The 26,284-nt window shown below is 34.0% G+C and overlaps 3 protein-coding genes across 3 annotated transcripts in view; 2 read left to right on the top strand and 1 right to left on the bottom strand.

Annotated features, from left to right (window-relative positions):
- The first annotated feature begins 576 nt into the window (after positions 1–576).
- On the top strand, positions 577–8,162 carry LOC128983016 (uncharacterized). Its single transcript, XM_054402138.1, has 2 exons — positions 577–690; positions 7,766–8,162. Exons 1-2 carry the CDS (start codon positions 643–645, stop codon positions 8,081–8,083), a joined length of 366 nt encoding a protein of 121 aa, XP_054258113.1. The 5' UTR covers positions 577–642; the 3' UTR covers positions 8,084–8,162.
- Positions 8,163–9,751: 1,589 nt separating this feature from the next.
- LOC128983601 (uncharacterized) lies at positions 9,752–12,606 on the top strand. The gene is made up of 2 exons (XM_054402949.1): positions 9,752–9,881; positions 11,813–12,606. Exons 1-2 carry the CDS (start codon positions 9,870–9,872, stop codon positions 12,596–12,598), a joined length of 798 nt encoding a protein of 265 aa, XP_054258924.1. The 5' UTR covers positions 9,752–9,869; the 3' UTR covers positions 12,599–12,606.
- A 4,235-nt stretch (positions 12,607–16,841) lies between these two features.
- The window catches only part of LOC129005981 (Kv channel-interacting protein 4-like), a 35,119-nt gene continuing 25,676 nt past the window's right edge, over positions 16,842–26,284 (bottom strand). The window contains exons 5-6 of the mRNA XM_054435063.1: positions 24,730–24,942; positions 16,842–18,419 (exon numbers count right to left, since the gene is read on the bottom strand). Of these exons, the coding sequence (XP_054291038.1) occupies positions 18,309–18,419; positions 24,730–24,942 (324 nt within the window). The 3' untranslated portion in view covers positions 16,842–18,308. The remainder of the gene's footprint in view (positions 18,420–24,729; positions 24,943–26,284) is intronic.

Here is a 26,284-nt window from a genome sequence, read left to right as displayed (position 1 = left end):
CGCTTAATCTGCATGTTTGCTGTGGTGGGGGTAATTAATCATACTTCAATTTCGGACCACTTATTTTATAAATCCTGATGGTTCTCACTCAACGATAGCTGCTATATTTTCACGAGTATAACTGCATTATATGCACGTTACACTTATATACGCTATAACCCGACGCAGGACAGGTACTCTGCTAGTACATTACACAGATTTGTAACCATTGCATAACAATTCTAGTACTTCCGAAATATATAGGGATATTCAAACTATCTACAATATATTTAGGATGTCTCATGTTTATTTCAGATTTACATATACATAGCCTACACGTTTAAAAAAATGTGCATATATATATATACGAATTTATTAGTATACACATATTCATTTAGTTATAAATATAATCTATTATATCTACAAAGATAGTTTTCAGAATCATAGTTGGTAAATGATTCCGTCAAAAGGTTTTGTTAATAATAAACGTCAGTGATATAAGAGTAAACTGAACTGAGAAACTCCAGCATATCCATCAGGTTGATTAATCACCTGTGTTACTAACTCATAAAATGTCTGTCATTGTTTAATCAAATGGTAACTCTTGAGTCCTTGATGAGAATGTCGGATAAATCGTTTTAGTTGTTTGTTCATCGTGCCACCATGAGCAACTCCATTACCGTTTCGATTGTTCTGCTCTGCACTTTAAACGTAAGTTAAAACTATCGATGGATAATTAAAATTATTGATTATTGAAATTAGAATTTTTAGGACTGTCAATTTGAATGATCTTGGTCATAAAACTGAAAAATAGTTACTTACCAGTTAACCTAGTTTAATATATTTTACCAAAATGAAAAATACTAAACAAAAACTAATAGGTAGTTAATTATATTTTAAATAAACTTAAAACTACAGCATTATATTTTAATATTTAATTTAGCAAAACAAAGACTACATTATATATCTCAAGTCAAATTTACATTAATTAGTTATTCGAAAGGCTTTTATTTAGACATATTTATAGGTAAAACATTCCTCCACGGAGACAACTGAGTTAATATAAATTTCAATTGTTAAATATGTTTTTTTGTACCGTAATATCTCTTGATGAGAAGTAAATTAACCTAATAAGAAGGCATTTCACAGGCAGCTAATAAGCAGCCGTTTAGCCGCTGTAGCTTTTCAAAGTTGGGATATTTTCATCAACATGGTCAAAAGGTTGATTATTTGACCAGTTTTCGGCTTAAAACTCCTAAACGACGCATGCAATACAAAAATGCGCCTGTAGTTAGTTTGGAAAACACAAAATTTTGCGTAGAATTATGATTATGAATGACTAGATAATGGTTTATTTCATGGTCATCATCCAGAGGTTTATCCAAGAATGTGTGAGGGAAGGGCAACGATGTAAAAACTGAGTTGTTTATATCGTTGGGGAAGGGTAGCAAGACCCCTTATGCAATTTTAAATCTAATATTGTTGAGGGGGTTACAAAAATTCTAGGATTCGTCCTAAGCTCCCATTTATACGATCCCATCTCTGGACACTCCGGAATGATGTTAAGAGATTCTAATATATAATAAGATATTACAACGAGAAAGATTTTATTAAATATAGCAAAAATGTTACTTTTTAGCTTAATAAACGAAAGATGATAATGGGACGGATGTACATAGTTTTACTATGTATTTAGCCTATTAAAAAAACTATTGGGATTTTTCGTAGATTTTACCATATTACTTTTTTACTTCTCATCATTGGAATCTTAAGAATAAGGATTCATTCTTTGCTCTTATTGGTCTTGCCACAAATGGCGACATTCGGTACCATATTTTTCGTCAGATATCGAACTGAGATAATCGTGCCCCTTGCAAGTCTTTCAGACAGTAGTGCATTATATCCCTGCATTTCATATGGAGCGAGAAAATGTAAACCTTTTTAATATGTACACGATGGTCGAGATAGGTAGACGGAGTTGAGGAGTTCTTGTCGAACCGGTGGATTAGCCGTAGTGATGGGAGGTAACCCATTGACGTTAATTTTCCATACCTATCTCTCTGAACTAAGTACAATTTTAAATGAGCTCTAAAGGATTGGTGGATGAGCAGCCCCTTTTGTTAGAATCAATGTCAAAATTAGTTGAAAGTGTCCTCTAGAAGAGTCCAACCCTCACTTGATTTGGATATTTTCTGCTCCCAACCATGTATAGGGCCAACCTGCTTCTGCAACTTCGCCAAGCGTTGTAACCCGGCAGAACACAGTGAGATCCACATTGATTGGAGTAAACAGCATGAGTAGTTTTAGGCTACATGAATAGTTAGATTTTCGACTCTTCTACATCACGCTTTCTTCATCAAACTGCGCTAGTGGGTACAGACCTACAGTATTTTTAATCCAAAGTATGATTCAAATTGAGGCTTGGATTTAATGTGTAATATCACGTGTTGACTGAGGGGGCAGATTCTTCTTTAACCTTTGCTGTTGCCTCACAGCTCGCGATTAATGTCACCACTTCCTTTTATTCTGCACAGTTTATGGTCATTATAGGCTTGCCTATTTACGATTTTCTTGCAAGCTGTACCTTTCTATTATGCTTTATACATATCTCGCGTTGATGCTATCATATGGGATAACTGCTGAGCTGATTGACATGATCGAACTATTTTCAGTAAATGGGTCGTGACACTGGAACCATTTGATGAATTTATTTTTGATCCCACCGTATCCGTGGAGTTTATATTGTCAACTTGCTGATAATATGTTGAAGAGGTGATCCCACAATATACCTTAACTTGATGGGCAGCATTCACTGCGATAGGCCTGCCAGCGAACCATCGGGCTAGGTCCACATCATTGATTCCCCTATCTCGGAAAAAGCTCTCCACAGTTAAGATGTTGCTCTCATGAGCACTTACTTGTTCATAGGCCATGCTGCAGGATCCATGACGTCACACTAGTGGATAGATTCACTGCCATATCCCCTATGTTTTTGGTAATTAGGCTGGTTGTTTGCCAGATTTCAATGGTAAGATTTTAAACTTGACAAGCATCTGATCTAGTGTTAACAATCAATAGCGGTTAAATGGTGAAGCCGATCTTAATGAAATGGAAACATTCTACGTAGACGTTTATGCTCTTCAAACTAACTACAGGAACATTTTTTCTATAGCATGCATTAGAAGATGTAAGCCAAAAACGGAAATATGAATACAGGGATATATCGTATATAATGGGTGGTTAGGATGAATCCTAGAATTTTCGGAATCTCAGACAACAATATTAGACTTAAAATTACATAGGGGAGTCTTACTCTCATCACACCTTATTAGATAAACCTCTAGATGACCAGCATGGAATAAACCTTAATCTAATAATTCATAATCCATTTAAGAACAGGATCTATGTTGTTACCAATTTTATTAAAATTTCCCAACTTTAACTTTAATACTTTTTTTCAATGAAATAGTGTCCATACAAAGTAGGTAACAATCAATTGCCGTTATTGATTAATAAAAAAAACATTATACGCAGAATGTTGTGTTTTCCAAACTAACTACAGGCGCATTTTTGTATAGCATGCGTCGTTTAGGAGTTTTAAGCCGAAAACTGGTCAAATAATCAACCTTTTGGCCATGTTGATGAAAATATCCCAATTTGAAAAGCTACAGCGGCTAAACGGCTCAACCGACTTTGACGTATTTAACATCAATCGACGCGGAATTTAATGCACTAAAAGACACCTTTGAACAAAATTTTCCTTAGGATTCGTTATTTAGGAGTTATAAGCGAAAAACTGAAAAAAGTGCAAAATTTTCATAGTTTTTCGACTCCCAAAACAAGCAGACGTCAGAATCCGTCGCAAACTCTCAGGAGTCTTATTTGGGACCCCCAAAAGGTATTAAAACACTTTCCAGCTTTAGACGATTTTTTGGGGAGCACACCCTATTTTTGATCTAATTTGCCTGGACTATACGGAGGAAGGAACTCAAATTTCCATCACAACATCTTAACACAAATGCGATATCTTGTACAGTGTCTGTGATATTTTTTATAACCCTTTGCACAGTACCCTCTACTCGCAGTTCCCTGATGGGGTAAAAAAGTCCAGAAAACATGATTTTGTTTTTTCTACCATAAGCCATAACAAAAACAAACCTTCATGATTATTTGCAAATCTACACAACATAAGGTTTCCAACGACCCACTTATCAATAAAATCGGTCCAGTAAAACTGTAGATTTATGTTGTACAAATAGTTTTAAAACTCAATTATCATACAACTAGATAGTACGATGATCGTCTGTAAATTTATGTTTCTAGCGAGTTTCCGTCACAGCCACGCTTGCTTGGATCCGATACCAAGGCCGTGTTCCTTTACACATTAATATTTTGGTCGGTTTACCGGTTTGACGGTTTGACAGTCTCCAATAGGACGATTGGTTTCGCCGTAGTATACCCTATTAAAATCTTCATGAACGAAATTTGACGCCCCACCATGTAAGAATTGCACCCAGTGATTACATTTCTACCAAAAGGGGAGCAAAATCCCTGGCGATGACTGTTGCCGGTTGATATGTATGCAGAAAAGTGTTCACATGTAGACTCACAGACAGTAAACCAGCATTTATAGACTCGTGTTCATATGGTGTTTTTGCCTTGTTTTGACCTAAGGAACAGATATAAAAAAGGGTTCCAGAGAGTCCCGGGACACCCGATATATCACAGTTTTATTTATTTATTATTATTAAAAAACAATTTTTTAAATAAAAGCCACTAAACAAATTATTGACTGGGAAGAAAATCTAATTGATTTTGTTTATTTGTTCTGAAAAACGTATAAATCTTTCAGTGTGTTTTATTCTGTATTGTTTACTATTTTTTGACGGCCTAGTGCTTGTAGAATTTGTAGACACACTTTTAGCTCAATTGATGGTCTAAATTAGATTACTTTACTAAACAACAAATGTTTTCCTTTATAATGTTGTGGTCGTTATCACTACTTATTACTCGAAGGCAAAATTAAAATAACATTAACTTCGCAATGTACAATTGATATATTTGGTTGATATATTACCTTTGAATAATTATTGTTCCCAATTATTATAATAAAAACATAAAATTGCATATAACATGTTTTACGTATATTAATGTTGTAGAATGAGTTATTTCCAACATGTTAATAGTTTTATGAAAACAGTTACAGCAAGATTGTGGCCAATTGTTATAATATGCAAATAAAATTGTATATAATATTATAATGAACTTGTATATAGATTTGTAGAAAGAGTGATCTCTAACTTGTTTATCAAAATAGTTATTAAGCAAAATTGTGTTGGTAATCCATATAAAACTCCCAAAGTACCCATGAACTTTTGAGAAAGCTAAATGTCACACCCACATAAACCATATACTTAAAATGTTCGTCATGACGAGAAACCTTGCGCAAAACATTATTTCATAGATTGCTTTTAAGGTCGTAATTCCTTTATCAAAAGACCTCTTTAGTCTTTCCATATACCTAATGTTAAAAATTCCTCAGCTGTACTTATTTGTTTGTTATTCTTTCAATGTTGTCCATAGATAAATCATACTCCCTTAGGTATTACCTTATTAAAATCAGGTGCGATTATTTGTTTGTATTACTGTATTCTGTTTTGTTTATTTCAGCTTCTTTAAATCAATAGTTTTATTAATACGTATGAAGTCAAACGGGGTGAAGCCCGTGGGTAACAGCTAGCTATATAATCAATGTTCTTCGTAACAATTTCAAAATAAAAATGAACCTCTATACTTATTAAAATGTTGTCCATACCCCACTCATAAAATTACCCCAGGTACAGTCGTTAGTTAGTTACTAGAGCAAGATGATTATTGTGTCTATACTCTTTAGACCTATGTCGATTGTAGTTAGTTACTAGAGCAAGATGATTATTGTGTCTTTACTCTTTAGACCTATATCTATTGTAGTTAGTTACTAGAGCAAGATGATTATTGTGTCTATACTCTTTAGACCTATGTCGATTGTAGTTAGTTACTAGAGCAAGATGATTATTGTGTCTATACTCTTTAGACCTATGTAGGTTGTAGTTAGTTACTAGAGCAAGATGATTATTGTGTCTATTATCTTTAGACCTACCTATATCTATTGTAGTTAGTTACTAGAGCAATATGATTATTGTGTCTATACTCTTTAGACCTATGTCGATTGTAGTTAGTTACTAGAGCAAGATAATTATTGTGTCTATACTCTTTAGACCTATGTCGATTGTAGTTAGTTACTAGAGCATGATAATTATTGTGTCTATACTCTTTAGACCTATGTCGATTGTAGTTAGGCCCAGCCCTCCAAGACTGCAGCACTGTCTTGTTTCTGGGATAAAAAATATGTTGTATGTAATTCTGAATGTACATGGGTAGTTTTATTTCATTTTTTCACTTACATATCACAAATCTTGCTGACAAAAATACAAAAAAAATTATGGTAAGATTAATAGTTTATTTTGTTGCAACATTTGTTTTAAAAATTAGATTTATTTTTACGAAGAGGATTAGAATTTTATGGAGGGAGATGTGGGATTAATTAACTGCAGGAATACTATTATGTTGAACAAAAGCTCTTCTCAATTAATAACTCTGGACTTAGGACTAATTAATTTTAGTAAACAATCTCAATGACAAGGATTTTAATTTTCTTTCAAACAGCCTGATACAATAATAATAAGTTACAGTCCTGTAGTATTTTGTGCCGTATTTAGTTTGCCTCTGTTTTATTGAGTAGTATAATCATATTATTTAGGTCTAAAGGTTTAAAACACGTTAAATATTAACAGTAATAGAAGATGGAAGAATTAATTTCATACTAGGATTTGTCTTGTAATTCGTATTAATGGTGAATTAATTATGAATTAATCAGCTGGATACACTTAAATGAGTTTCCGAACCAGCAAGATCGGGTCATGGAAGCAAATCGGGTGTTTTGGGGGTGTAGTTGTTAAAAAAATAGGGGTTTTTCAAATTTGTACCCATTTAACATAAAAAAACTAGCAATTTTTATTACAACCTTCAAGTAAGTAGAGTAAAAAAACTAAATCATTTTGTACGCGGAAGTGGTGTAGGATTAAAGGTTAAGGAGAATATTCCATAAGACTTTACTACCTACTTGAAAATGCATTTAAAACTAATTACTGCACTATATTATTTTTATGGACGAGAAGTAGACTTTTGTAATTTGCTAACTAACAATGTTGTAATATGCAACATTACATGCTACGTATTTACACATATGTAAATATACACATACACACATATGCACAAAAAATACGCATCTGTAGATATAGGCATATGTATGTGTATTATTATTATTACATATTTGCATAGCGTTGTGTTGTTGCAATGTTGTGAGTGTTTTGTTGTATGTTGTGTATTGTATTTGTGTGTGTGCTATGTTCTTGTTGTTTGTTGTATATGTTTTTGTATTGAGAAAATTTGGCTGTTGTATGTATTTCATATAAGCATATAACCATAAAACAGTTTTTCCCTCACTATACCAGCTTTATAAAGTTTCCTGTGATTTTTAACGAAGTACTCGTTTAATCTAATGTCATTTTAATAGGGTATAAATCTTGCAAGTTCAAGACAATATTTTAGTCAAAGATTACTTACCTGATTAGATTAGATCATTTACCTGTAATCATTACACTTATGTAGAATACTTTCACATTATGTAGTATTTCAAAAAGCTTGTTTCTGTATTTTGGATATAAAATGCAATATTGTTTTGCAGATGGTGATGCCATTCTTTTTTGACGCGAAAGACTCCAGCAACGCGTTCAGGGACTCCCGTTCTTCGCACATTTCATTCTTCAAGGGTCCCGACGGTAACTGCTACCGACAAGTGATCACTAACGACAACGGCAACGAGGTGATCAGGAATGAGAAGGTCGACTGTGCTGAGGCAGAGCGAGAGATGAAGGAACATCAGGCCAAGACTCAGCACAAGATCAAGCAGCAGTTCCACAAAGTCAATGAGGACATGAAAAAAACACAAAAAGCCATCGAGGACCAAATCAAAAACAGCATGAAGAGTTTTAACTTCTTCTAAAACAACGCTTTAAATTCAAACGTTTGGAGTAAATTATGTGATAATACTTACTTGAAAATAAAACTAGAATGAAACTGTTTTTATTTGTCTAGACCAAAAAATATGTTTTAAAGTATAAAACCCGTATTACATGAGAATTTGTAACGATGATATGCTAAAATAGTTAGCTCATGATTCCATGGTAAAATGATAGGGGTATAATATAATGATTTCGGAGTGGTTGCCAAGTGGCTCATTTTACAACTTTGCAGGCAAAATTAGAATAGTAAACCCAAAATCTACTCAAAACTCAATTGTGAGTACTCTGTGAATAATGTTAAAAAGATCGATTCAGACACATCAGTTGCGGCAAGCAGTCAAGGTACATGGTGCAGTCACATCAGTAAAGCATTCTTTAATGGTTTTTAATTGCGCTATCTACACTCATCCTACGCAGTTCCGTCAGTCAATTTCAGATTCCTTCTCACCGGTATTTTTGTATTGTTCGGACGCCTGACGGACGTGTTTAAGGTAAGAAAATAGTTTTTTGTTTGTTATTTAAATGACTGTGTTTATATTATAAGTACTGTTTGTAACAATCAACTAGATGGACGATGAAAATTTTGTAGAATATAGTGTTAGCAAATAGTACCATATACAAATAACAAAAAAACCACATTTAACACTAATGGACCCATTTCATTTAGTGTTAACCCAAAATAACATGCATTTGATATAGGAAAATATTACTTTTTTTGTTATTTACACAAAAACAAAAAGAGATAGGAAGTAAGTGTACACATAAAGTTGTTAAGAATTGAAAAACCTATAAAATGATGTGCCTTTTGACATATGTTGCTATTTGAAAATTTTAAACAATGCATATTTGCAAATTTACAAAACTCAATTTTTTTGAAATTTTTATTATAAACAAACCCGTTACTTGTAGCATATCACAGGAAAGCTAATTTCATAACGAATAAGAACATTCAACCGAAGAAAGGCTGCATAGGTATAGAAAACACAGAGTTTTAAACACGGCATATTGATTTTTTCCAAAAATAACTGCCACCATTTTGAAACGGAAAAAGATAATTATTAATATCTGTGTTCACCAAAATGTCCAAACTGTCTATTAAATACCTTTACATGACAATGACAAAATTGATGTATAACATGACATGTTTAAGTTGGAAAATTCCGAGTTTATTGAGTGGTAAATAATTTTATCTTATCCTTCTACATTTTTCCGTAATCAATTTGAGACAACTTACGTGGGACTGTATACAGGGTTGAATGTGACCCTGTAGTAGGTACATTACTAATTTATGTACCTACTAACTAAAATTAAAATTAGTACTGAAAACAAATTTTATAATAGATAATTTTTTAGACAAGTTAGATTATTGTTTGTCTATTCATGGAATACCTATTATTTCGAAAAGTAATGTTAATCGAGCCAAAACGATTAAAAACCTTTAAATCACAACTAATCAAGTCAAAATATTCACTGAGTTAAGTAAGATGTTCAGTGTGAGACTTGGATATGACTGAGGAAGATAGCCGATGTTATCATACTCGTTATGATATGTTACGATAACTCGTTAGAGATATACTCCATAAATCAACCGATAGTCCATCTCTGCAGTCCATCCAAGTTTACGCCTTTTTGTAGCAGCTTAACCGTTTTGTTGAATGGTTAAAGCGAGCCCTATTACACTTTCAGAAAAATTGGATATTTGGATGTTTGGTTATTTATAATTTGTTTTTTAATCTAGTTCGTAAACTGTGAACCCATCACTTAAAAATGACCAAAGAGGTAAGAAGACATGACTATTGCATACCTTTGTTGAATGAGCTTTATTGACTGTAACAATAATCAACCCTCAGATGGTCAAAATTATTTACTACTCTGTCAAGTTTCAAGACGATGATGATCAACTAGTAAATAATTACTGGCTGTTGCGACTTTAATATTTCTAAATTGACATAGGCTATACAAATTTGAGCCACAAGTTTTGTGAAGCTTAATAACTATAAAATGCACGCAATAGCCATAAGAAACGCGTTCTCTTATCAGGGCTACTGATAAGTAAGAATTTCAGGTTTATTTGTATAGTCTTTAGGACAAATATAAAACTTCAAAATACGGGTGTTATTGCATACAGGTTAGTGATTTTAGTACCTACTAATAAACGGCACCAGCCAAAAAACTGACGCATACCTTCTATTAGCTTGTCAACAACTTTTATTGTGTATAAGGTAAGCGTTGGGAGTAACTTCTCTATTTCGTGCGTAAAATCACAACAATTGCAGTAAGTTTTGAAACTTAATTTTTACAGTATTGAGGGTGTGTACCTTTTTGTTGAAACTAGAATAATATACAAAATTTATATAAAAACCGTTTGAGTCGTGTTCGTAAAATAGTAATTTCCGTTATTTTTTTGAGTTATGAGAATGTCACCTATAATAGTCAAAGGATAACAATATAATAAGCACCTGGAGGTACCTTGGAGTAGTATCTAAATACCAAATTTAATCCAAATCTGATAACATGACTGTGTAGTCTGAAGCGCAGTCACATCCACTTTACACATACATACATACATACATACGGACACACAGATAGATATCACTTTCACGCAAAACTGAAATATAATGTTGAGATTGTAGCACAACGGATTGAGTTATCAAATAATTAAATAACTTACGTCATCAATCCATAAATGGATTGATCACGTATTATGGATTGATGACGTAAGTTATTTAATTAAAACTGAAATACTAAAATTTTGACGAAAAAGATACTTTCACCCTATACAATGTATTGGGGGCGAAACTAAAAAGCAATACTTAGACATTAAAACTCCCAATTTATTCTGAAGATCAACATTTAGCATTATAAGAGATATGCGTATTTGCATAAAAAAGTGTATCTAATACGAGTATAGTGGTTTGGTATAAATGTATACTAATGTATATACTATATATATACTAATGTACCATATGTATATTTAATGTATGCTAGGTAAACCGAATAGTGACTAACAAACATTAATATTTCCTTTATATCACACAGTGGCAGTAACAACCTCTAGCCCTCATTTATGTATTAGAGGTTATAACGGGTCACATGCATTCATTTGTAAAAACAAGAAACAAGATTCCAACAACAGCCAATTTGTTCTATTTGCTGGAGATTGTATTGTAAACTTGATATCTTATAATTATTTCAACATTACCTTGCCTCCACGTCCAACCATACTTACTAACTAATAATATCACTTGAAATATAAATGTATACAATTATTCTCATTATGACATATGTCTTTTTTATGCCATTGACTGTTATATAGTCATTTAAATTTAATGTTAGATGATATTCAACGACCTAATAATGACATTAGAATAATGCCAACTGGAGTGATAAAAAACAGTGTTCCAAAAACCACAATCGAAACGATAACAGATCCCCGTCCTCAGTGGTCAAGTCAGCATGTAAATGTCAAGTAATTTTAAAATGATAATTCAACTCAAAACTACCCTTAACACTCATTGTACTATATTAACTTTGAGTTCCCCACATCATTCATTATCTTGGAAAAATAGGGTGAAAAGAAAAAATCTATTGCTGTAATTTTTATAAAATTTATTTGCTGTATTAAATTTATAAATAAAAAAACTGTTGTTTGGTTTGATATAATGTAAGATTTAACCAATCCAAATTAAAATATCTAAACATTGTTCTAGGAAGTAAGTGAAGACGTGTTGTACAAAACACACACTGCCATAGAGAAGCTGTCAGATGGCAGTTGTGTCAAACGAGTGACGATAACTAGGAATGGAAAATCTGAAGTAAAAGAAGAAAAGGTAGATTGCGAGTCTGCACTCAATGACGCGAGAGGGACAGACGGCAAAGACGAGGTTGTATTCAAACAAAACAATGACGATTTCGATAAGAAGATGAAAGAAAAATTAAGCGAAATGAACAAAAGCTTTTCTACCCAAAAAGAGCCTACTCTGTCAACTAGAGAAGAAACATATACTGATGGAACCAACAAGACGGTAAAAGTAACTCGCGAAAGCAGTTCCATAGAAGAAACCAAGAAAACAGAGAAGATACCTGATGGTACCAAAAGATCCTTAAAAATAACACGAGAAAGCTTTCTCGAAGAAACTAAGAAAAGCGTTAGTCCAGAATCTGTATTACCTGAGGACTTAAAAGAACGAGTCAACATTCTGGACGAGAGCTTCAAGGAGCAGGCAAATGAAGGATCAGAAGGTGCGAGTTCTGAAAAAGTAGAACCTGATGGAGCAGTACAAGGGAATACTAATGTCACTGAACCATCTAAGGGCGAAAAGTCGGGAGCTTTGAGAGAAATAGAGGAATCAGATGGTGACCTACCGGAATCGGACGAAGGGGCTACAAACGAAAATATGGAACTAGCAGAATCTGAAGACAGCTTCCTTACTAAGTTTGTGAAAACAGCTTTTAAAATATTATTTTATCCCTTATATGCATTAAATATTTTGTAAAATTTCAAGTACAGTATTTGACGAGTTATTATAAAAATGTATAATTGATTCACAGGGTCAAATTTAGATTCGCTTACACTAGCAATGCAGACATATATAATCAGGTCGTAGACTGGTCTTAACTAATCATGGTGGAAGAGATAAAATATAATACTTAACCAATGGTTCTTTGAGGTGTAATAATATAGAGACACATACAACTGTGAATAGTAATTTTCATTAGTTATAGGACCAACGTTAGCTTTTCCCATAGTCTACATAACTGCTCGTGATGGCACCTCTGTACGTGGAAGACGTGCAAAAAGTAAAGTAAATGCATTATAATCTTACATGTTTTAATGCAAGACGGAAATATAATTTCAGTCTATGTTACATATTGGGACACACACACACACTAGACAGTAGAACCCACTAGAGCTGGTTCTGTATATCTTATATACTGAACTTAGTAACAAATTCCATATTTCTTAACACTGTATTGAAAACTTTAATGGGCATTTAAAAATACTAATTTAGAATTGGGTTATCCATTATTTCAACTACATATGCACTCTAAATACAATAACAATGCTACCACTTTAAATATTAAAGCTTGCTATAAAAATAGGAAATATAAAAATATGTTATTTTACGTGTAAATGATTAAATTCTAAGATGGGGTTAGGATAATTAATTGGTTTCTATTTTGTTTTGCCTTGCTTGGTTCTCTTTAATAGATTGGACAAGAGGTCGTGCAGTATAATTTGAATTTTCTCAAATATACAGAGTGTTAAAAAAGGTGGGGGACATAATGTACGTATGATTCCTTGGGTCAAATAAAGAGAAAATCAAGAATAAAATTTTTTCCAAAATTGCTTCGTTAACCAGATATCCGCCATTTTGTATTTTTTACATACACATTTGTATCTATGAAATTGTTCAACCGATCATTAAAATTCCCTATCAAACAGTACCAAGTTTAAAAATATCGAATAAGAAATAGCTGAAAAATATTAAGTTTTTTAGTTGTAAAATGGGGCAAACCTGTCTAGCTCAGCCTTATTCTACCCCCTTACAAAATGGCGGATATATGGTTGACGAAGCGATTAGGAGAAAATGTTATTCATGATTTTCTTATTATTTTTACCCAAGGAATCACAACGTAAATAATTATGTCTCCACCTTTTTTGAACACCCTATATATCGTCAACGGAAGTTTCAAATTACCATCTATCTTGAAATTTTATTGCTCGTCTTACATTTTGAAGGTCGTCAGTCAATTGAGTAAAACGTTTTCATCAAAACGGTAGACCTCGTTAAACGAAGTCTTACCTATTCTAACCTAAAGAATATGCCCTTAGCCTGTAATATTGTTGAAACATTGTTATTGTTGCCTCAATACATGAATCAGCACAGAGAACTGTATACAAATAGTTGAGACAAGTAAATACGACTACTGTTAGAGGATTGCATAGTGTGAATGAATACAGTATACATGAAAATGACTAGCATGTGTGATAAAAAGAAGACGAAATAGCAATATAATCTGCTTAGTCCGTGGAGTTTCAGAAGAAAACTTGATTATTTTACGATAGTTTTATTCTGGGGAGAGAAAAAGGCAGGAAAAGTAAATAATGCATTTAATTAACCATTCTTGGAACAAAATATGTTGACGTCTTTAAAACAAGAATTTGTTTTATTGATTTATTACTAAAAGAGTAACACAATTACATATATACATACCTACCACATAATGAACATATTTAAACCTTTATTAATGATAAAATATGACAACTTGCAAAAATAAATGTCTATGTACACTTATCAATTAATTACAAAGTTAGAGTTGGAAGAAATCTATTCTACTGGTAGATGAGATAGAATTAAGTGGGATAAAGATATAGAGACCTAATTCTAATAGAGTAAAATTTCTAACCTAATAATATCATTCATATTACTAGTTGGTCACCGTTAAGTTTTATAATATATCATCGAAACACAAATATTAGTAATACAGCTCAACCATATAGTCCTCAAGTTTATAAATAAATCACACGTTGAATATAGTATAAAATCTAGCATTTACTTGAAAAAGTACTAACCATTCCCAGATAAAGTTAATAAGAAACAGAATTTCTCAAAGCTGACGGCTAGCTATGTTTTATGTCTCACAAAGGGGTTATGCGACGAGGAAGAGAATGTATAAAGAGTCTGAGTACACCATTCCTACTTTGCTTACAGACAACAAGGTTGATATTAGTTGTTCAGTTGCTCTACTTCCCACACTTACCATGATCAATGATTTATGCGATTGAGTACAGACGTAATATGTACCAACGAGTGGTCTTGTATTATTAAATTTTGTTAACAACGTCAATTTGATGATTGGGCTATTGCTTTGAAAGATCATTAAATTCAATTTAAGTTGAATACAGTGATATAAAATAAACTATTGAATGATTGAATTTAGTTCAATAGTTGTAGAACATAGTTTACCAAATTAAGGCATTATTTCCTTTTGATCGAGAAATAAATAGAAAACAACATACGGGTGATAATAGAAATTGAGCCCTTGGTTAGACATTTTGGTTAAGTAACTTCTCACGTTACTTAATTGTTACGTACACTGCATTATACTAGTTGATGTCATCTTTGTTGTTACATCAAAAACTTATACTTCATAAATAGCAATATGAATAATATGGAGACTATGACCAGGACCTATGTGTGGAAATGAACCAGTCAAAAAAGTAATTATAAGGAGGTAATGTGTCTTTTTTTCTAATGATTAATATTGCAGTATCCCCAATTAGTGAACCATACTCTAAGCCACCAACATACTCTTCGTTATCATACTCTGTAAGTGATAACTACTAAATAGTTTGTATTTATGCTTTTTCATTGAAACAATACGTTTATGAGTAAGTTTTGAAATAGTTATGCTGTGAGTAGTTCGCTTCTTGTTGTCGTAGGCACTCATACTGTAGGCACATCTCTGGGATCTGCTAGACACTAGTTGCCAGATGCAATCCGTGCCACATTAAACGTTGCATGTAATGCTAAGAGTTTTAATTGTTATTTTTAGTACTTCATTAGCTGAAGGTAATGGGTCTTATCTCACACTATCAAGAACATTTTGTGGTAAGGTGGGGAGAGCCCTAAATCACTAATGTACAAACCTCAAATCACACGTTGTATACAATAGTAATATAAAAATGTTCGTAAAGTGACCAACATTTGAAATTACAATGAAATATGTATCGTTAAATTACAAATTACAAAATAATTGTGTTAACAACAATGACTTACAACGTTGTAGCTTTAGTTTTGATATGTCAGGGTGAGAATGATTTTAACAAAAATATGTAATAGGTACGTACACAACTCATTAATTTATGCTTATGAGTTTAAATTCACTTACATGGTGGAACTTAGAACAAAATCCCGTTCTACAAGCAGGAGATACAGCCTTTCTATTAACTTTTTAAATCTCCACAAGTTTTACAGATACGCTTGAACCCTCACAACTAGCCTTTTGTCCCAGTTATTATTGTTAACGATGGATGTAGACTTAAAATACGAGTAAAACAACTTTAACCATGGAGCATAAACTAGTTTGACATCTGAAATAGAGTTTATACTAACAATACTATTGAAATTCTTCTCAAGCATTTCACTTGCAGAATAGAATATAAGTAGTACACCATTAGTTTTTTTACATCTAGTCACTCTGGTTTGTAGGCCAAAAATTAGTAAAATATCCTAATTCTATTTATTTGTGCAATAAATCAAACAACATCGATGGTTTCATCAAATTAAAAGAAAGGAATAAGCTTTCAAACAGGAAAGACAATGTCTTTAGTGTAACCTTTATACAACATATGTCATTAAAGGAAACGCAAATAAAAAATTGTAAACTCTAAGACCATGTATAAATGTAAAAAATGAAACCACTTGTTTAAAACACCATAAACAAATTATTTCACAATACGTTTCCCGGAATCATTTTGATTCTAAAACACAAACAAAACAATTGTTTCGCAAAGTTATGATTCAACATATCTAGGGTACACAGGTCATACAGTTGATTATGTACGGACAATTTATCATCACGAACTATTACTATAAACATTACAACAAAATATATGTTATTCTATTTATTATTTATTTAGTTAATATTTACATGATTTTACAAACGGAATTGAGTTATAAAAACGGGACAGAACATTTAATTACAAACATATGTTAGAAATTATGCTTCGTTATGAGAATGCTCATAATAAAAGCATATTACTGTAATTGATTAAGACACAATTAATGGGCATTTTATACTTTAATAAATTGTTATGAACTTGTCATAGAATAATCCTAAATTAATCTCTACAAGTATATGGAAACAGTACAATTAATGGGTTTGCTTATTACAGAAGATTTGTATATTTTATGCATAAGTTTTGTTAGTTTGCCAAAGTAAAATGCTACAAATATTCGTTCAAACCAATCGAGAATATCATAGATAAAACATACTCCCTTAGAGAATATCTAGCTTAAACACATGTTTTTTTTATTAAAAAGGGCAAATAAAAAATGTAAAATGATATTTGATTTTAATTTCTAATTCCATAAATGTAACTGTACACAACATAATATTTTATAACAAACATTCAACTAATATCGTAACTATTTTTCAAATCACAAATCGCATTCTCAAAAATACGCTATAACCAACACGTAAGTAGAAAAACATGAAACACATTCTAGTATAACTATCCAAAAATCAACAAGTTGAGTCTCAGGCATAACACAACGTTTGCCGTGGAAACAGGGAAGGCAAGGTTATTGCATAGTAGAGTTAGGTTTAGAATGGGTCGTTGTCTAATTATTCGTTTAAACATGTTAAGTTTAGCGTTTAAAACATCCGAAGTTAAATAATTAAAACACACTCGGCCATACGTTGTCCTGCTGGCTTGTGGGATTAGTCAAGTTCTCAAAGAAGGGTTCATTTAGGAAATGTGGATTACCTGTGGATGGATTTTGCCATGTGTTACCGTGACAAATAAATAGTTTAGTTTTGGTGTAGTATTTCATGATTATAACGATTGTTTGGTTTAGATTTAAAACTTCAGCTTATCAATATGAAGCATGCTAAGTGAAAGTGACTGACGAGTTGTAAATTACCTCTTGCATGCATAAAAGTGGAAACTAACCACGAGCTACGGTTTCATAATGTATGAGCGAGAACGTACGTACAAGGACATACTAAGTATCAGTAGTTCATACATAGGCTAGGAGATTGAAGTTATATTAAAATGACCGTTTAAACTGTTAACACAGTCTAAATTTGATGATGACCTGTCATACATTTGCATCATCTTTTTATTGAGGAATTTATGTAATATTATTCGTGTAATTTAAGTAAACTATATAGATTAGATTACATTACTCATAATGAATAAATTTACAAATAAAAAGATCAGGAAACGCAATAAAAAGATTTCACCAAACAACGACCCGACACAGGTTGTAATCATGACTATTATTCATGCTTTTATAGGCATTATCGATTAGTCTAACATTTAAAATAACTTATATAAAGCAAATGACAGAATTTAAAATTGGTGTTAGTCTTTAAATATTTGCCAATGCACGGTACCTATCACTTCCAAACATTTTATATAACCACAAACAAGGTCCAGAGAGAAAAGTCCTCGAAGGCATTGCTTTGAGACGATCACAAGACTGTGTCGAGAGTCTCCAGTGATTGTAGGATCTGGTCATCTCGAGAGCACCACTCTACCAGCTCGTCTATCGTCACCACACCGTCCTTGTTTGTGTCTATCAACTGAACAGTACATGAAATAATCAGTGATCAGTGTGTAGCTCACAATGCAACTCAGTGTGAAGACTTTCAAGGATAAGTAGGATCTGGCCATTTCGAGAGCATCACTCTACCAGCTCGTCTATCGTCACCACACCGTCCTTATTTGTGTCTATCAACTGAACAGTACATGAAATAATCAGTGATCAGAGTGTAGCTCACAATGCAACTCAGTGTGAAGTCTTTCAAGGATAAGTAGGATCTGGCCATCTCGAGAGCATCACTCTACCAGCTCGTCTATCGTCACCACACCGTCCTTGTTTGTGTCTATCAACTGAACAGTACATGAAATAATCAGTGATCAGTGTGTAGCTCACAATGCAACTCAGTGTGAAGACTTTCAAGGATAAGTAGGATCTGGCCATCTCGAGAGCACCACTCTACCAGCTCGTCTATCGTCACCACACCGTCCTTGTTTGTGTCTATCAACTGAACAGTACATGAAATAATCAGTGATCTGAGTGTAACTCACAATGCAACTGAGTGTGAAGTCTTTCAAGGATAAGTAGGATCTGGCCATCTCGAGAGCATCACTCTACCAGCTCGTCTATCGTCACCACACTGTCCTTGTTTGTGTCTATCAACTGAACAGTACATAAAATAATCAGTGATCTGAGTGTAACTCACAATGCAACTGAGTGTGAAGTCTTTCAAGGATAAGTAGGATCTGGTCATCTCGAGAGCATCACTCTACCAGCTCGTCTATCGTCACCACACTGTCCTTGTTTGTGTCTATCAACTGAACAGTAATTTACATGAAATAATCAGTGATCAGAGTGTAGCTCACAATGCAACTCAGTGTGAAGTCTTTCAAGGATAAGTAAGATCTGGTCATCTCGAGAGCATCACTCTACCAGCTCGTCTATCGTCACCACACTGTCCTTGTTTGTGTCTATCAACTGAACAGTACATGAAATAATCAGTGATCAGAGTGTAGCTCACAATGCAACTCAGTGTGAAGTCTTTCAAGGATAAGTAAGATCTGGTCATCTCGAGAGCATCACTCTACCAGCTCGTCTATCGTCACCACACTGTCCTTGTTTGTGTCTATCAACTGAACAGTACATGAAATAATCAGTGATCAGAGTGTAGCTCACAATGCAACTCAGTGTGAAGTCTTTCAAGGATAAGTAAGATCTGGTCATCTCGAGAACATCACTCTACCAGCCCGTCTATCGTCACCACACTGTCCTTGTTTGTGTCTATCAACTGAACAGTACATGAAATAATCAGTGATCTGAGTGTAACTCACAATGCAACTGAGTGTGAAGTCTTTCAAGGATAAGTAGGATCTGGTCATCTCGAGAGCATCACTCTACCAGCTCGTCTATCGTCACCACACTGTCCTTGTTTGTGTCTATCAACTGAACAGTACATGAAATAATCAGTGATCTGAGTGTAACTCACAATGCAACTCAGTGTGAAGACTTTCAAGGATAAGTAGGATCTGGTCATCTCGAGAGCACCACTCTACCACCTCGTCTATCGTCACCACACTGTCCTTGTTTGTGTCTATCAACTGAACAGTACATGAAATAATCAGTGATCAGTGTGTAACTCACAATGCAACTGAGTGTGAAGTCTTTCAAGGATAAGTAGGATCTGGTCATCTCGAGAGCATCACTCTACCAGCTCGTCTATCGTCACCACACCGTCCTTGTTTGTGTCTATCAAATGAACAGTACATGAAATAATCAGTGATCAGTGTGTAACTCACAATGCAACTGAGTGTGAAGTCTTTCAAGGATAAGTAGGATCTGGTCATCTCGAGAGCACCACTCTACCAGCTCGTCTATCGTTACCACACTGTCCTTGTTTGTGTCTATCAACTGAAGAGTACATGAAATAATCAGTGATCAGTGTGTAACTCACAATGCAACTGAGTGTGAAGTCTTTCAAGGATAAGTAGGATCTGGTCATCTCGAGAGCACCACTCTACCAGCTCGTCTATCGTCACCACACTGTCCTTGTTTGTGTCTATCAACTGAACAGTACATGAAATAATCAGTGATCTGAGTGTAGCTCACAATGCAACTGAGTGTGAAGTCTTTCAAGGATAAGTAGGATCTGGTCATCTCGAGAGCACCACTCTACCACCTCGTCTATCGTCACCACACTGTCCTTGTTTGTGTCTATCAACTGAACAGTACATGAAATAATCAGTGATCAGTGTGTAACTCACAATGCAACTGAGTGTGAAGTCTTTCAAGGATAAGTAGGATCTGGTCATCTCGAGAGCATCACTCTACCAGCTCGTCTATCGTCACCACACCGTCCTTGTTTGTGTCTATCAAATGAACAGTACATGAAATAATCAGTGATCAGTGTGTAACTCACAATGCAACTGAGTGTGAAGTCTTTCAAGGATAAGTAGGATCTGGTCATCTCGAGAGCACCACTCTACCAGCTCGTCTATCGTTACCACACTGTCCTTGTTTGTGTCTATCAACTGAAGAGTACATGAAATAATCAGTGATCAGTGTGTAACTCACAATGCAACTGAGTGTGAAGTCTTTCAAGGATAAGTAGGATCTGGTCATCTCGAGAGCACCACTCTACCAGCTCGTCTATCGTCACCACACTGTCCTTGTTTGTGTCTATCAACTGAAGAGTACATGAAATAATCAGTGATCAGAGTGTAACTCACATTACAACTCAGGGTTGAAGACTTTCAAGGATAAGTAGGATCTGGTCATCTCGAGAGCACCACTCTACCAGCTCGTCTATCGTCACCACACTGTCCTTGTTTGTGTCTATCAACTGAACAGTACATGAAATAATCAGTGATCAGTGTGTAACTCACAATGCAACTGAGTGTGAAGTCTTTCAAGGATAAGTAGGATCTGGTCATCTCGAGAGCACCACTCTACCAGCTCGTCTATCGTCACCACACTGTCCTTGTTTGAGTCTATCAACTGAACAGTACATAAAATAATCAGTGATCTGAGTGTAACTCACAATGCAACTGAGTGTGAAGTCTTTCAAGGATAAGTAAGATCTGGTCATCTCGAGAACATCACTCTACCAGCTCGTCTATCGTCACCACACTGTCCTTGTTTGTGTCTATCAACTGAACAGTACATGAAATAATCAGTGATCTGAGTGTAACTCACAATGCAACTCAGTGTGAAGTCTTTCAAGGATAAGTAAGATCTGGTCATCTCGAGAACATCACTCTACCAGCTCGTCTATCGTCACCACACTGTCCTTGTTTGTGTCTATCAACTGAACAGTACATAAAATAATCAGTGATCTGAGTGTAACTCACAATGCAACTGAGTGTGAAGTCTTTCAAGGATAAGTAAGATCTGGTCATCTCGAGAGCACCACTCTACCACCTCGTCTATCGTCACCACACTGTCCTTGTTTGTGTCTATCAACTGAACAGTACATAAAATAATCAGTGATCTGAGTGTAACTCACAATGCAACTGAGTGTGAAGTCTTTCAAGGATAAGTAAGATCTGGTCATCTCGAGAACATCACTCTACCAGCTCGTCTATCGTCACCACACTGTCCTTGTTTGTGTCTATCAACTGAACAGTACATAAAATAATCAGTGATCTGAGTGTAACTCACAATGCAACTGAGTGTGAAGTCTTTCAAGGATAAGTAAGATCTGGTCATCTCGAGAGCACCACTCTACCACCTCGTCTATCGTCACCACACTGTCCTTGTTTGTGTCTATCAACTGAACAGTACATGAAATAATCAGTGATCTGAGTGTAACTCACAATGCAACTCAGTGTGAAGACTTTCAAGGATAAGTAGGATCTGGTCATCTCGAGAGCACCACTCTACCAGCTCGTCTATCGTCACCACACCGTCCTTGTTTGTGTCTATCAACTGAACAGTACATGAAATAATCAGTGATCAGTGTGTAACTCACAATGCAACTGAGTGTGAAGTCTTTCAAGGATAAGTAGGATCTGGTCATCTCGAGAGCACCACTCTACCAGCTCGTCTATCGTCACCACACTGTCCTTGTTTGTGTCTATCAACTGAAGAGTACATGAAATAATCAGTGATCAGTGTGTAACTCACAATGCAACTGAGTGTGAAGTCTTTCAAGGATAAGTAGGATCTGGTCATCTCGAGAGCACCACTCTACCAGCTCGTCTATCGTCACCACACTGTCCTTGTTTGTGTCTATCAACTGAAGAGTACATGAAATAATCAGTGATCAGAGTGTAACTCACATTACAACTCAGGGTTGAAGTTTTTAAAGAATACCACTATCTGGTAATTTTGAGAGCACCTCCATATAAACTAGTTTATCATTATCATGACGTTAGTAAAGTTTAAAAACACAACACTTAATATATGGTAACTGTTTTAAGCAGTGTAAAATAATTTACTCAATATTGTCATTATAATAGGTGTAGGCTAACACCTTAAGAGCAGTTACCCCTTTACCAGTTCGTCAATTGCCAGGAATTAGTGAGTCGTTTTGAGTCATAATTCGTGCAATTGAATTACGGAGTATATTGTTAAACCTTAACTAATCACAAGAGCTGATTATATATTTTATTACAAAACCATTTTAAATTGATATGTTACTTGTTTCAAAAATCTCTCCTGTATTTAATTAATACTAAAAAATCATTTATATTTATTTCAATGTTTTGTTTAAAATATTTGATTTTTGGAAAATTCTAAAAGACATAAACTCACAGTAAACGGAATAAGTAATAGTGCAAGTAAACATGACACGGTTTTTGCTTAACTCTCCATAATAATATATGATTGAGCAATCACATTTTCAAGTGACAAAAAAATTAAATCCATCCTTTTTTTAGCGAATTTCCCTATAGGGAAGTAGCTATTACCGTAGGTCTCATGGTAAGACCTAGGCTCGGGACCGATTTTTCTTTTTTATTTTGATATCCCCAGAGGCCAAAAACACCATCTGTTCAAATTTTTATATATGTTCTAATTATAATATCATTATGATTTTAAAACACAAACAAAACAATTGTTTCGCAAAGTTATGATTCAACATACCTAGGGTACACAGTCGTTCAAATTTTTATTTATGTATATATATATATATATATATATATATCTATATATATGTCCATACGGATGATAACTTGAGTAATTTTCGTCCGATTTTGATAAAATTTGGTTTGAAGGTGTATACGGCGGGATAAAATTGAATGAGTTCGCGAACCAGCATGATCGGACCATGGGAGGGGGGTTTAACGAAGGATTTTATGGGGTAAAAATGGGGTTTTCTCATTTTTACCCTTAAAACACAAAATTATTAAATTTTCTCCAGACCATTTTAAAGAGCTTAAAAAAACAAATTATTTAGTATATCAAAGTGTTTTTGTGCGGTGATTGGTTACGGAGAAAATTCAAAAAAATGTTAATTTAAAATTCCCATGTTATTTTTACGGAGAGTATTGTAAAATGTTGTAGTTGACTTGTTTATGGATATATTTTGATCAAACTTGGCGCATTTTATATTTCATACTAAGCTATTGGTATTTTAATAAAAAACACACTTTATTAGTTTCCCTGTAGCAGCTAACCTAGGTACACGTTAAAAACAAATGTTAATTTAATACATTAATTCAAAATCAATCCAGGCAAATGGAAATTCGCTTAGTCGGTAGGATTGCTGCAGCGGGGGTATTTACTGTTATGGGTAACGGAGAAAATTCAAAAATTGTAAATTTAAAATTCCCATGTTATTCTTTTCGAGAATATTGGCAAATTTTGTAGTTTGATATTTTATGGATATATTTTGATCAAACCAGGCAAATTTATGTATTTTATACTAAGCTATTAATATTTTACAAAAAATAAACTATATTAGTTTCCTTATAGCATCAAAACTAGGTACGCGTTAAATCTAATGTTATTTTAATTGGGAATAAATATGTCTTATTTATGGAAATATTTTCGTAAATTTGTAATCAGAAAAATTGAAATTTGCTTAGTCTGCAGGTTTGCTGCGGCGGGGTTATTCTCATTTCGGCAAATTTATTTATTTTATACTAAGCTCTTAATATTTTACAAAAAATACACTATTCGTTTCCTTGTAGCAGCAAACCTAGGTACTCGTTAAACCTAATGTAATTAGCCCACATAGATTTTATTAAAACTATATTCAGAAGAATGGAAATTTGCTAAGTCAGCAGGTTTGCTGAGGCGGGGATATTCTTAGTATATTTTAGTAAAAATGAATGGAAGGCTAATGTTATGCATAAAAAATTACGTAAATAGAAGAGGGTAGAAACTAAATGACTATTGGATTGGACGCTTACATGGAAGATCTTCTCAACGTGCTCCTTGGCTGAGTTCTCCTCGACCATGGGCTCAGTCGAGCGACCGAGCATCTCGTAGATGGAGGTGACGACGTCTAGCATCTCCTTCTTGGTGATGAGCCCGTCGCCGTTCTGGTCGTACAGCCCGAAGACCCACTGCAACTTCTCCTGGACACTGCCACGGGAGACCTTGGACAGGATACCCAGGAAGTCCTGGTGACAATACCAAAGACATGCTTATCTCATCCTACATAGGTGATCCACCGAGGCAATTACCAAAGTTATTAGTAAATAGGATGTATGGATATGAGGGAATAAAGCTTGGTAAACGGTTATATGTGTGAAAGAGTTTATTTAGTTATTAAATTTCACGAATAAAGTAAACTTAAAACAAAAAAGAATGGATTTTTAAGTTATGACGTGGTGTTGAGTTTGAAGACGACTTCTAAAGGTAGAGACAATTATCGTGAGTTTACAATGTTTGTAATACTGTATACGTGGTTTATAAATTCTTAATACTTTTAAACAACACAGTTAATACTTAATACTCTACTGTATACGTTAATACTTTAATACTTTTAATACTTTAATTCTTTTAATACTTTAATTCTTTTAATACTTTAATACTTTTAAACAACACAGTTAATACTTAATACTCTATACGTTAATACTTTAATACTTTTAATACTTTAATTCTTTTAATACTTTAATTCTTTTAATACTTTAATACTTTTAAAACTTTCTTATGAATTAATGGCAATCATACAAAGTAGGTATTTTAAGCCAAGAATGAATGGAACTATTCTTTAAGTAGTTTCCAGAATTTCCCAAACTTCATCACAAAAAATATGGTAAATGGAACTTAAACACAATGGATACATACAAAATTCAATAAGAGAAGCATAAAATACTCTCAAAATAAATACTTGTGCGAGTTAGAGTAAAAATAATATTTATATGGGAAGTTAGAATGCTGAGGTCATTTTAAATTTATGCATATGTAAATTTGTTGTCATATATACACACTTCTTTAGGACCGGGAATGTATCAGGATTCTGTCTTTAGTGAGAGCTACTCTACATGAGTTTATCGTAATAATTGCGACTAGAGACTTTATTTGCGGTAGAATACGTCAAGTAAAGTTGTGAGAGCGTGGGTGGAGTGGGGGTTCAGAATGCATTCCCCCATCCCCACCACCTGTTGACGGTAACAACAAGCGCACGTGGTAATAATCGATGGACTACCCCCGCCCTACCACCCCCACCCTTCAGCTTCCCGAGAGCAGCGTGACCTTTACGACTGCAGCGCGCTCTGACGTCACTTGATGTGATAGCTCGAACATTATTCAATAATCCCTTTACAAGTTCTCTTTTAGTATTTGTATTGAGATGCATCCAAATTTAATTTATATATTTTTATTTGTTGTGAAAAAATAAAGCTTTATCTCTTGCAGTATCGACGACTTAAACAATCCTCTTGTAGATCTATTGTAAAATCTGTAAATCTGAAGCTTATTTTATGTTTGCGATGTTGGAAGCATAAGTGTACACTATAT

Source organism: Macrosteles quadrilineatus, unplaced genomic scaffold (genome assembly GCF_028750875.1).
Source record: "Macrosteles quadrilineatus isolate MER2022 unplaced genomic scaffold, UCM_ALF_1.0 Scaffold_1__1_contigs__length_201487025, whole genome shotgun sequence".
In the NCBI taxonomy this organism is placed as follows: domain Eukaryota; kingdom Metazoa; phylum Arthropoda; class Insecta; order Hemiptera; family Cicadellidae; genus Macrosteles; species Macrosteles quadrilineatus.
Note: the sequence above shows the minus strand (reverse complement) of the source record. Positions and strands in the feature narration are given on the sequence as shown.

Excerpts from the sequence above, each read along its gene's own strand:
- LOC128983016 (XM_054402138.1), top strand. The coding sequence starts at position 643 with ATGAGCAACTCCATTACCGTTTCGATTGTTCTGCTCTGCACTTTAAAC. Across the intron at positions 691-7,765 it reads TTCTGCTCTGCACTTTAAAC|ATGGTGATGCCATTCTTTTT; the intron begins GTAAGTTAAAAC and ends ATTGTTTTGCAG.